The sequence below is a fragment of the Marmota flaviventris genome, chromosome 15 (genome assembly GCF_047511675.1).
Source record: "Marmota flaviventris isolate mMarFla1 chromosome 15, mMarFla1.hap1, whole genome shotgun sequence".
In the NCBI taxonomy this organism is placed as follows: Eukaryota; Metazoa; Chordata; class Mammalia; order Rodentia; family Sciuridae; genus Marmota; species Marmota flaviventris.
In genome coordinates, this window is record NC_092512.1 from 38483871 (window position 1) to 38497464 (window position 13594).

Below are 13594 nucleotides of genomic sequence, written 5' to 3' on the forward strand. Positions count from 1 at the left end.
TTCAATCCTCATAACCCACACTATGAAATAGGCAGCACTTATGGCCCCATTTTATGGATGATAAAACTCAGGCAAGGAAATTTATGTCTGTTGGACCATCAGGCTCACAGGAAATAAAGGAGCACCAGCAACGCTTGGCTGCTAGTGATCCTGGGAGCCCCCGTCCATTCACACCTGCACCCCTGGGGTACTCACGGCTGCAGGTCTTGCCATTTGGGTCCAGAGTGTAGCCCCGGCGGCAGCGGCAGTAGTAGCCCTCCTCTGTGTTGACGCATTCATGCTCACAACCAGGTTTGTTCAGTGCACAGTAGTTGATCCCTGAAGGGAGAGAGGAAAGACCCTCCTTGAGACTCTAGGCTTCTCCAGGGCTGTGCGGATGGCCTCTGGGGCTATCACAGGCCCTAGAGGGAGAGCAGGTGGGTGCTGCCTGCAGAGGTGAGCGAGGGACTGATCATTCATTCATTCACGTGCCAACAAGTTCCAGGCCCTGAACTAGATGTGGGGGAGTGATGGCAAGCAAGACCAAGGCCCCTGTCCTCCAGGGCTTCATCCTTTAATGAGGAGACAGATGAGGAAACAGAGTCATTAGACAACACACAACAACACAGAGGAGGCCTCCCTGCATCCTGGTGATCAGGATCATCTTTGAAGAGGTGATGGCCAACCGGATTCCTTAAGGAAGAGAGAAGTCAGACAGGTAAATGGAGCCAGAGGAAGCAGAGGGTGATAACTCAGGAATAGCAAGCTCATGGCCTGGTAGTGAAGGGCAGGGGGCACATTTAGGGATCTTCGAGTATGGCTGGAGCAGGAGGACAGACAAGGCTGGGTAGAAAAGATCATGCAGGGCCTTGCAAGCCACAGGATGGAGCTGTGAAGGCTCAAACAGGTGGCTGGAGGTGGGAGTGTAGATGGAGGCCTTGAAGAGGAAGATTTTGCAGTGGCAAGGGAGAGACAGGTGAACTTCGATAAACAGTGAATAAATACATGCTCCACAGAACACAGAGAAAACAGCGCCTGCTGTGAAAGAGAACCTGACGCAGGAATTGTGCCTCTGGATTCTCCACCATTGGTTTCTTTTCTCATTTGATGGACAAATCAAGGTTCAGTTGAATTGAACTGAACTAAATTGATGTCAAAGAACTAAGAGCAGGGGTGAAGACCACACTACCCAACCATCCCCTTCTAAGAAAAATGGAAAAGCTCACGAAATCCAATCAGCCTCTTCCTTGACTTAACCTGATCACTAGGGCTGAAAGCATCGAGACAGCTTCTGTCTGCAGAGACATCTGACAATGACATTGAATGGCATGAGGCAGAATAAATAAAAGGCAATCTTGCAATATATCCAGCTACTTAAGGGAGTCAGGAAATGGCAGTTACATTGAGAAGGTGCCAAGTGCTTCACCTTGCTCTGATCATGATATCGTCTATATCATGAAACTGGGAATTCATATCCCTGATGCTGCCCCAGGTTACTGTCCCATGGCAAATTTACTCCCATCCAAACCACTTTTTTTGACAGCAGGTGGGAGTTGCCTCCAAACCAACAGGCAATTAGCAATTGTTTTCCTGGTAGAAAATGCTAAAACCACAGGACCCCATGCCTGTCAGTTTATAGAGGAGGTGAAGGATTGTAAAAGGAAATCAAATGAGCTTATAGAAGAGGGTCTTTATGAGACTGGTGTTGAGGGGAAAGGTCACCGCCAACCTCATTGGTGGAGCTGGATTAGTTGAACTGCACAGCATTGTTCTCCTTCTGGGTATGTGGCAGACACTGTTAGTTGTCTTGACAACACCATTAAAACCCTGTGGCCCTCCAGAGCATGAGTCACAACTGGTGTAAGTCTGCCAGGCAACTATATTCTCCTTTGTCAGGGATTGGTTTTAGCTCTAGCCAAAAAGACATAAGGAGAAATTTACTGGGGTCCCCTAGAAGGACTGCAGACTGAGCACAAGTCCATGGCACACAAGGGCTGACCTAAAAGAAATGTTGTCTTCTTGTGTCCTGAACCCTTAGCATTTTCTCTGTAATTCATTCTTCTGTACAAGGAGAAATGGAATATCTCCATGTAGTTTAAGGTCATCTGCTTGGGACTCATCAACAACCTTACCTGTGCAAGACAGAACTGAGTACCAGGAAACAAGCAAAGAGTTGTTTTGTTTTGTTTTGGGGGTACCAGCAATTGAACTCAGGGGCAATCAACCACTGAGCCACATTCCCATTCTTTTTTTGTATTTTATTTTAGGACAAGGTCTCACTGAGTTGCTTAGTGCCTGGCTGTTGCTGAGGCTGGCTTCGAACTCGCGATCCTCCTGCCTCAGCTTCCCAAACCACTGGGATTACAGGCATTCACCACCGCGCCCAGTGCAAAGAGTTTTGATTGAGAGAAATTGGCCTGGCAACAAAACACCAGCCACATACAAACAGACAAACACAAAGAACATGAAGGCCCCATGGTCTGGGGCCATGTAGTGCAGGGCATGTGAGAATCATGTTATTACTCCATCGGGGAAAAAGAAATAATCTTCAGTAAACTCAGTCTTCAAAGTCAGCATTTGGCCTCTGTGTAAAACAACATGGCAGTTCCTCCAAAAATTAAACATTGACTTGAACAGATGATGCAGCAATTTCACTTGTAGGTATAGAAATACAGGTTCACAACATAACAAAGCCAAGAAGTGGGAGCAGTCCAAGTGTCTACTGAGGGATGAATGGATAAACAAAAAGGGAAGTAGACATGCACTGGATTATTATTCAGCCTTAAAAGAGAAAGAAATTCTGACATCCTACAAATGGTTAAAACTTGAAGACACTATGTTAAGTGATATAAGCCAGTCACAAATGGATGAGTCCACTTATATGAGGTACTCAGAACAGGAAAAATCATAGAGACAGAGCAGACTGGTGATTGTCAGAGAATGAAGAGAAGAAAAAATGGGGAGTTTTTTTTTCAATAAGTAAAGTTTAGTTTGGGGTGATGAAAAAGTTCTGGAGATGGATGGTAGGGATGATTGTGCGATAATATGAATGTACTTGATACCACTGAGATGTACATTTTAAAAATGGTTAAAATGAATCTGGGGATATAGCTCAGTGGTACAGTGCTTGCCTAGCATGTGGGAGGCACAAAAAAGTAAAATAAAGGTATTATGTCCATCTACAACTAAAAATTTAAAAAATGGTAAGTTTTATGTTATGTGTAGCTACCACCACCACCACAACAACAACAAAATCATTGTCACTTTGTTTTCTTTCTTTTTTCCTTTTTTCTTCTTCTTCTTTTTTTTTTTTTTGAATCAGGGATTGAACCCAGGAGCGCTTAACCACTGAGCCACATTCTTAGCCCTTTTTATTTTGTATTTTGATACAGGGTCTTGCTAAGTTGCTGAGGCTGGCTTCAAAGTTGAAATCCTCCTGCCTCAGCCTCCTGGATCAGTGGGATTACAGGAATGTACCACCAGCCTAGCTCTCTTGGGCTTTCTCTACACACAGGAGTCATAGTGCCTTGAGGGTGTTACTTACATACTCATTCACTCATTTATTCATTCAATAAATATTTCTTGAGTACCTCCTATGCACCCCATAGCTGGTTATGTGAACCTCATAAACTGTGAAGTGGTGCACACAAGCCAGTCTTGGATGTAACTTGATCTGGTAAAGTCCAGTGTGTCCAGTAAATCCTGAGGTCAGATGGCAGGACTGTCAGATAACAAATTAAATAGTCTTTGTGCATACCAATTCAGTTGGAGACCTGAAAGGGTCAGACTATAAGCATGAAAGATTAGTGACCTCAGGCAGTAAGTTATAATGCCAGCTAACAGAACAGAGAGAAAGTTTTGGGAAAACTGAACAGTTTAAGAAAATGCTGGGCTGGAATTGTGGCTCAGTGGTAGAGCACTTGCCTGGCATATGTGAGGCCCTGGGTTCGATCCTCAGCACCACATATAAATAAATAAAACTAAATCCATATGTAGATATATAGATATGTAGATAGATAGATAGATATTAAAAAAAAAAAGATGTTGAAGCAAGAAGTCCTGTTGCTCCATTTAGAAAATTCAGGGCCAGAGAAGTAGAAAGTAATTGGCCCAAGGTGACAAAGCTGATACAAGTGACATTGCCAAGACTAGACCTCACATCTCCTGGCTTAGTGTAGCCTGGGCACTTTACACTGATTTTTTTTTTTTTTTTTTTTTTGAGTGTCTATGGGGAAGGCACCACCATGGTACCAGAATCAGGAATCCTGGAGGCCACCATCCGAGTAGCACCACATCAGTCCCAGGCTCCACTGGGACAGCCACCCAGCCCTGGTCTCTGTGCTTGGCATCACCACATCCGTAATTAATGTCTTAATTCAAAAACAACAACTTCAGGAAGAGAAACTGTGCCCAGACGAGGAGAAAGACAAACCCTGGCCAAGAGTCTTCAGTAAGATTCTTCCTTGAACTCTTTTTTTTCCCCCTGCAGTTTAATTGGATGACACCAAATTCCTTTGAAACACACATTTCTTATTAGTTCTGAAAATAGCCCACATCCATCAGCCTCTATTAAACATAAATGGCCATCTCCTGAGCTGGATGGACGTGTGTATTGCTCAGATCACTTGAGAGACATCAGACTCCTAAAAACAAACCCCAGAATTTAAGCCCAATTTCTTCACTTCCTTCTGCCACGTAATGCTCCATAGAGACTGTGAGCACTTGCTACTGTTTCCAGCTGTCTGCCATGATTGACCGAATGTGCAAGCATGAAGGCAGGGGTGGCTCTGAGAGGCTGACCTCAGGAGTCTAGGGCTGGGTGTTCCCAGCAAAGACAATGGAAAAAGTAACGGTGAGGCAGGACATGCAAAGAAGGGCTGCTGAGGACACCGGCTTTTAGGGACACATTCTATTTTTCCTGGATGCAAAAAGTAGGCCACCTGGCTAAAGAGGAAATGAAGCTGTTAGCACTGAATATTCAGGAATGAGCATTAGGAACTCTGGCCAGTGCCACAGCGTGCGAAGAGGCCCAACTGCAGGCCAATTTGTAGTGGTCCAACTGCTGCTCCCAGCCTCCCTCCTCCTTGGTAATGACGCATACGCTGCCTTGAAGGCTTCTCTTCCTCCCAGAGCCTCTCCAGGCAGGGTGTGGGGGGAGTGGCAGAGCTCGAGGGAATCTTAGACCATTGGTAAGAGATGCAGAGCCTCAAGAAAAGTCTCCACCAATGGCCACATGCCTAACTTGTTTCCTTTTCCCCTCTATTAGTAACACAGAGGAAGTCAATGACCATAATGAGAATCTGAGTTGAATCAGATCTAATTATTCCCTGCATCAGAGCTCTGAGTGCACATGGGCGTCCACCGGTGACTGATTTTCCCTGGGTGTAGTCAGGCCCTGACACACTCACGCCTAGAAAAAGGTACCAACAATGCAGAGGGGAGCAGCCAGGCCAGCAAAGTTGACCCGCTGACATACCATAGGCATGTGTGGTCTAATGGAAAATATTCCACCTAATTGTTTTCACATTTTGAATGCTCTCAATTAAAGTTCCCGTTTACTACTTGACTGTTTCCAGGTTTTTATATCCAGGCAGGGCAGTAGGAATTATCTCCTTTAAGACAGGCTCAGTTTCAAAATACGGGCTCTGCAACCATCTGCCTCCTAACAAGCTTTAACCCTTATGAGAATGAGCATGAAAGTTAATCTGTGCTTAGAAGCCGAATGTGACTCACCTGGATTCAGTTATACATACAGCCCACAGTGCTTTTCAGAAGAGGTAGACAGAAAAGTTCTGAAAACACAGTCCCGCCAAGCAGAACACTTCTATACCTATTGCCAGGAAGAGGTGAGGGTGGTAACATATAGAATAAATCCCTAAGTGGAAGCTCCAGAGAGTTCTGCAAATGACAGGGTCAGGTGACCACAAACAACCCAGCACGCATAACTGTACACTAAGGGAAGGCTCTTTGGAAAAAGTTCATGATATGCATGCCCAAGAAAGGCCATCTTTTGTGGCCCTTGCCTGTAATCCCAGCTACTCGGGGGAGGCTGAGGCAGAAGAATCACAAGTTCGGGGCTAGCAGATGCAACTTAGTAAGATCCTGTCTCAAAATAAAAAAATAAAAAGGGTTTGGGTGTAGTTCAGAGGAAGCCCCCGGGTCCAATCTCTAGTACTGTAAGAAAAAACAAACAAACAACAACAACAAAAAATCATTCTAACAATATAGAGGAATTTAAATAATAGTTGCAATAGTTTCTGCAGGATGATGGATCTCAGAATGATTCCTTTATCCATGCATCATCCATTCAACAAACATGGGCTGCACCTGTGCATGCCAAACACTCTGAGCTGCTGAGGACTTGGCAGTAAGAAAGACAGCCACCTCTGTCCTCGTGGATCTTTCTTTCTGGTGTCTCTCAGGAACAGTCTGGTTTAAAGAGTTCCTGTTTGAGGTCTACACCTCTGGTGTGCTGGACGACAGGTGTTTGAGTCACTCAGCACATCTCACTCTGATCTTGCTGATGCCTTGTACCCCTTGAGAGCTGTGGGGATGCTCCAGAGTCTTATTTTCCTTCTTCCTTCCTGTCAAAGAGGACAGATCTGCCATCAAGTGTTTTGTGTTGTAGCACTGAGGACATCAGCTCCTTTGACAACCCATCTCTGGGCCCAGCGTTTTCTTTCTAAAGCTCCCAAACACATATTGTGGGAGTAAGGACCAGGAAGAAAGTGAACCCTCATTTCAGATAGGTGGAACTTCAGCTTGAACCCTGACTTGGCTCAACAAATCCAATGGCCAGACCCAGGGTATTCAATCTCTTTTGAAAGTCCCCTAAATAGGATCTAGTAAACAAAAAGCAAAATAAATGCAGAATTAACATTCATCAACACAAATGCTGAGTTCAAGAATAACTCGCTTAAGATTTACAAGAAGAGGAAAACTCACAAGTCCTTCCACAGCGCCCAGTGTGACTTACTTCTGCACGTCTTCTTGTCTGGATTCAAGGTGAAGCCTTTGAGGCAGCGGCAGGAGTAGGAATCATGAGTGCTAACACACTCGTGCTCACATCCGTGGTTAGGAGAAGCACAATAGTCTATCTCTGGAAAGAAAGAAGTCACAAGAATGACAAAACAATATATTACAGCTAACATAAGGAAACCAGGGCTTTTCAGTCTTCATTTTCCCTAAGTGGTTGAAATTCATGCCTCAAAGACTGAAGTCACGGGTAAGTCTCAATAAAGCTATCTCCACGTCTAGGGATACAGCCCATAAGAGAATCTTCTTGACAGTACGAAATGTTTTTGCAACAAATCAATTTGTGAACCTGATTCATGTCAGAGCCACTACAATTAAAATTGGGTGTTGTTTCTTGGATTACAGGCTAGGAAGAGAGAGTTTAGCTGAGTGTTTTGTGGAATTTATGCAATGAAACGACTAAACCTTCTCCAAATCCAACTTTAAGCCACTTGAACTCCTTTAACCCTTAGCCAAACAATAGGGCACGAAATCAGATCCTGGGAAGTACAAGGCCTTGGAGGGAAGGTCACAAATGAGTTTAAAATTCCTCCTTCACTACCTCAGTGGACTCTGCTGACATAAATAGGATTTTTCATCTCAAGAATCACAGTCAGAGAATGTGATCTCTAGAGATACTCACTTAAACAAACATATTCAGAAACAAAGAGTTTCAAGGAATTTGTTATAAAGGAATTTTATTTGTGTTGAAGGGTCTGAGTGCAGTATTTTGCTGTAGTGGATCTTGAACATATTGTTCAAAATTGCTGGAAATGAGTGGCCACTGATGGGTTTTAAAAAAGTCTTTGTGGGGCTGGGGCTGGGGCTCAGCGGTAGCACACTTGCCTGGCATGTATGAGGCACTGGGTTCGATTCTCAGCATCACATATAAATAAATAAATAAAATAAAGTTCTACCAACAACTAAAAAAATTTAAAAAAAAATATTTTAAAAAGTCTTTGTTTCAATGAGGATTTTTATCGCTTTAAGGAACATTTGAACTATGAATATAATTTTCAAAACGAAGAATTTGGTTTTCCCAGTACATTCCAAAGTAATTAAAAAGCAGACAGTATCCTTGAAACACAAAACAATAAGATGCCAGTTCTTTCTGAATTAAAGTCATGGAAATTTTAAATGTATGCAAAAATGGACACATTTAAAATGGACACATTACATGGATGTAATATAGTACATCCATGTGCATGTCACCCAGGTTCAAGAGAATCAATCTATGGCTGCTCTTCTTTCCTCTGGGCTTCCCATCCCCATACGATTCCATACTGCTTTGAGGCAAATCCCAGACATTTTATGTTATCCATAATATTTCAGAATGTATCTTTAAAATACCAAGATTCTTTTTAAAGAATATATTCTTTTTAAAGTCAGGTAGTTTCAAGTTCTCCAACTTTGTTCATCTTTTTCAGCATGGAAGTACACACTTGTCCCAGGAACTCATGGCTGAGGCAGAAGGATTGCAAGTTCAAGGCCAGCCTCAGCAATCTGACAAGGCCCTAAGCAACTTAGTGAGACCCTTTCTCAAAATAAAAAACTTAAAAAATAAAATGACTGGGGATGTAGCTCTGTGTTAAAGTGCTCCTGGGTTCAAAATAAACACACACACACACACACACACACACACACACACACATACACATATACACACAGGCCCATAGATAACTGCAACATTGTAATCACCCATATAAAGGCATTTTAAAAACTTTGGCATTTGGAAATTCTTTCAGACTTACAAAAAGTTTCGAACATAAAAATAGTACAAAAGACACCTATATAATCTTTACCCAGATTCATCTATGGTTAGCATTTTACACCATTTGATTGACCATTGGATTTTCTACATAGATAATAATGTTGTCTGATGATTTAAAAAAAAAAATGGTTTAGCCCTGGGTTCTAATCCCCAGCACCACATACAAAAAAATTGTTTAGATTATTCCTCTCCAATCTATGTACCATCTTTTTTTTTTTAAATTTTCTCTTCTTTATTGCACTAGCTAGAACCTTTAGTACAATGTTAAATAGAAGTGGTGAGAGTAGACATTCTTTTGTCCTGATCCCATAAAGAAAGTATTAAATATTTCATCATTATGTATAATGTTAGCTAATGGCTTTTCATTGATGCACTTTACCAGACTAAGGCAGCTGTCAATTACTTTAGTTTTTAGTTTATGAAAAGTCGATTTTTTGTTTAAGTCACAAATAAATGTCATATCTGGCCACCACTTTTTAAAAAATCTGTTGAGATAGCTCATGTGGTTTTTTGCTTCTAGTATGTTAATAGTATAAATTACATTGACCGAATTTTGAATGTTGAATGTTAGGCCAACCTTGAATTCCTAGGATAAATCCCACTTGGTCATGATGTATTATCATTTTTATATATTGTTGGATTTCATTGCTAAAAAATACTTGAAGAACTTTTGAATGTCTTTCATGAGGGATGTTTGTGTGTATATATTTTTTTTTCTTATGCCTGATTCTGGTTTGAGTATCAGAACAATGCTGGCCTCACAGAATGAGTTGAAATATGTTCCCTTATCTTCAATTTTTAGGAAGAATTTATGTAGAATTCATATTAGTATTCCTCAAGTGATTGCTACATTTCACCATGTAAGCTAACTAGATTTCTTTGGGGGAAGGCTTACAGCACAGACTCAATTTCTTTTAATAGATATAGGCCTTTTCTGATTATCTATTTGTTTTTGAGTAAACTTTAGTAGTTTGTGTCTTTCAAGAAATTTGTTCATTTCATGAGTTGTTGAAGTTATTGGCATATATTTGTTCATTATTTTCCTTTCAGTGTTGGTAGGATCTATAGTGATGTCCACTTTTTTATTCCCATTATTGGCAATTTGTGTCTTCTCTTTATTTTTTATTATCTCTATTAATAAACCCTTAGGCTTACTAATTTGAATCTCAAAAAAATCACTGTTTTATTTTACCAACTATCTCTATTAATTTTTAAATTTCTTTTATTTCAGTTGAATTCTTTACTATTTTCTGTCTTTTGAATGTCTAACATATGAAAGTGTTAACCTCACTATGTATTCATTCATCCATCCATTTATTCAATAAATATTTTCTGAACATCGATCATGGGGCAATGCTGGATCATTAGTGAACAAAAAGGCAATCTTTTGACTGCTGAAGCTTATAGGAGTCTCTTACAATCTACTATGTTGGAGAAGACTATTCATTAATCAAATAATGATGCCAATAAACATATATTCATAAATTGGATATATATAACAGGATAATTTTATTAAGAAATATATTAAAAACATGATAAAGCAATGAGAAGAAAATTTCTCTTAGCAAATTATCAGGTTTTTAAAATTTCCTTTTCAAAACATTAAAGGTAGAACATAAATTGGTACAAAGTTGTGAGAGATCAGTTTTAAATATGCATCCAAAACTTTAAAGATATCAATAACCTTTGCCTGAATAAATTTCCCTTTGTGTTTTTTTTCCTAATAAAATGATTAGAAATACAAGGATTTATGTGTAAGGATGTTTTTCCATTCTTAGCAGTCAAGAAACCTGTTGGACAAAATATGACATACACATCTGACAAATTTTAATGACATGTCAAAATGATCTCAGTTCTATAAAAATATACCCATACATATGAATACATTATTAAAAAAAGACTGGAGGGAAATATACCAAATTACTTCTAACTATAGTTATCTCTGGGTAATGGAGCCTAGATTATTTAATTATATGCAATTTCATTTCGATATGAACCAGTTTTCTACAATAAGTTGTTATTACTTTTGTAATCAAAAAAAGTATTAAAAATAAATATACACATTCATAATTATGAAACTAGTTACCATGGAAAACAGCAGAAATAATATAAGAAAGAGAACAGTGTAGGAGGTGCCCAGAGATTTGAAGAAGAAAATAATTAGGGAACATTACTGAGAACAATATGTATGGTCATGGATATCTCTGTCCAAATCACAAAATACAGACAAACTCAGTAGAGCAGAGTAACCACAAGCTCACAGGTATTGCTGGAATTGAGGAAGATAGGAAGTAAATGTATGACTATGGAGAAAGCAGGTCAAATGCTCTATGGATCACAGTGTCCACATCCCTGTCTCTCCTTCTATTCTGGTCACACAAGCTTCCTTGCTATCCCTCAATATGTCCTGTCTCGGGTCTTCACACTAGTGCTGCATTCCCTCTGCCTCAAAGGTCCTTCCTCTCTCATCTCCTTTAAGTGCTTGATCAAATGTTACTTTCTTTTTGAGACCTGAGGTCTTCTCTTACCCTACTCCAATACAATGTAAGCTCCAATAAAAACAGAGATTTTGTTTGTTTGTTTTACCTAATGCTGCAAACCTTGTGTCTACAACTGTATCTGGCACATAGTAGATACTCAACAAATATTTGTTGAATGAATAAATGGTTCCTTGAAAATGTTTTTTTTTTTAATTTGTAGATGGACATCATTTTATTTATTTATTTATTTATTTATATCTGGTGCTGAGGTTCAAACCCAGTGCCTCACACCTACTAGGCAAGCACTCTGCCACTGAGCTACAACCTAAGTCTGAATAAATGGTTCTTGATATTAATGGATTATTTTTTCAGGATTTAGATGCATAAACATTGTTCATCAAGAACCAACCAGGGGGCTGGGGTTGTAGCTCAGTGGTAGAGTGCTTGCCTAGAACATGTGAGGCACTAGGTTCAATATAAAGGTATTGTGTCTATCTACAACAACAACAACAACAAAACCAACCAGGGGGGAAGGGATTGGGAATACAAAAGAGAAGAATTAATTAGACACAACTTTCTTAAGTTCATATATGAATACACCACCAGTGTAACTCCACATCATGTATAACCACAAGAATGGGAAGTTATACTTTGTGTATGTATAATATGTCAAAAATACACTCTACTGTCATATATATCTAAAAAGAACAACAACAATAACAACAAAAAAGAAACCAACAAGGGGTCACTAAGAATGGAAGATGGCTCTCATCCCCTTCTTAAGGCTTCTTCCTACTGGGCAGTTTAAAAACCTCCTTCTATGAGGATCTCAGTTCAGCATCTCAGCATCCTCTGGGTACAGACACTCAGCCAGTTACAAACTCAATCTATCATTCTTTCATCCAGAACATATTTCTCCATCTGATCCACAGTGAGAGGTGGGGCGGGGGGCTCTTTTTAGTAAATTCATCAACTGTCTATTAAATTCTAGATAGTTGCTATGGTATTTTCCATGGCTATTAAATAAGATAAATTTATTCTGATATGACTCATTCTTAGTAACCCCAAAGAATGTGAGAAATTCAGTTTGTTCTTTTGGTCTCTATGTGCAAAGAAGATATCAGCTCAGTCTGGGGACCTGCTTTCTAAAAGTTAGAACTGAACAGAGCTGAACATAAAATTACCGTGGAGCAGCGCGAGTATCCTGTCAGTAGGGGCATTCAAGTGTAGGCTGGACAATATCACAATGAGGATATTGTAGGATGGGTGGTTGGACAAGAACTGATTGAACTTGAAGTCCCCTCCCAACTGAGTCTCTGATTCACAGACAGAGGCCCTTGCAACTGTAAGTGGCTTTTTGCAGGCTGTAGGAGGGTATTGGGGCACAGCAGGTTAATTACATCCTGGCCAGGAAGCCTGACAGCCAATTCTTTCTAGGTCTTTTATTGCTGATTCAGTATAAAATAATGATATTCTTCTGTGTTTCCCTTTGAAAGAAAACATCAAATATTCATTCAGTGCTTTGCCTTCCTATTTGAAAAATAAGGTGGAAATATCAACCCAGTTATCAGTGGAGTCTGGAAAACAATGAGCATAATGATCCTAAAGTGAGAAAATAAGGAATGGCAACATGAAAACTATGGTATCCACAATTGCCTTTATTCAGCAATATGGCATTAGATGATTATTAGGCTTGATACTGAAGACAAGAATACTTGTCCAGTGGACTGATTTCCTCTATTTATCTTATGGTAAAAATACCCCAAACAGGTGGGAGAAGGGGAGGGAGCGGACAAGTGCTGGGGAATGATATTGGCCAAATTACATCATTACACAGTGTGCATGTATGAATATGTAACAACAAATCCCACCATTATGTACAACTGTAATGCACCATAAAAATATGTAGGGAAAAAATACCCTGAACCTGAAAGTGTTCTTTCTCCAGCTTGGCTCAAGAGTAAGGGTTTCAAATTAGACCTCACAACATCTTGCATCATACGATCCAACGATTCTAGGTACACACCCCAAAGAATGGAGAGCAGGGACTCAAATGGATACTTGTACACCCAAGTGCATAGCAGCATTATTCACAATCACCAAGAGGTGGAAGTAAGCAAAGTGTTCATGGATAAACAAAATGTGGCATACATACAATAGAATATTATTCAGCCTCCAAGAGGAAGGAGATTCGGACACGTGCTACAGTGTGGATGAACCTTGAGGACACTGTGCTAAGTGAAATAAGCCAGACACAGAAGGGCAATGGTATGGTAATACCAGTCTACTTAACTGAAGTACCTAGAATAGTCAAATTTGCAGAGCCAGAAAGCAGAGGTTGCCAGGGACT

The 13594-nt window shown here is 40.2% G+C and overlaps 1 protein-coding gene across 2 annotated transcripts in view; it reads right to left on the reverse strand.

Moving 5' to 3' along the window:
• Positions 1-13594, reverse strand: part of Matn2 (matrilin 2) — a 138720-nt gene that overhangs the window by 32098 nt on the left and 93028 nt on the right. For both annotated transcript variants that reach the window (XM_027947724.3, XM_027947715.3), the window contains exons 7-8: positions 6956-7078; positions 196-318 (exon numbers count right to left, since the gene is read on the reverse strand). In XM_027947724.3, the coding sequence (XP_027803525.2) occupies positions 196-318; positions 6956-7078 (246 nt within the window). The remainder of the gene's footprint in view (positions 1-195; positions 319-6955; positions 7079-13594) is intronic.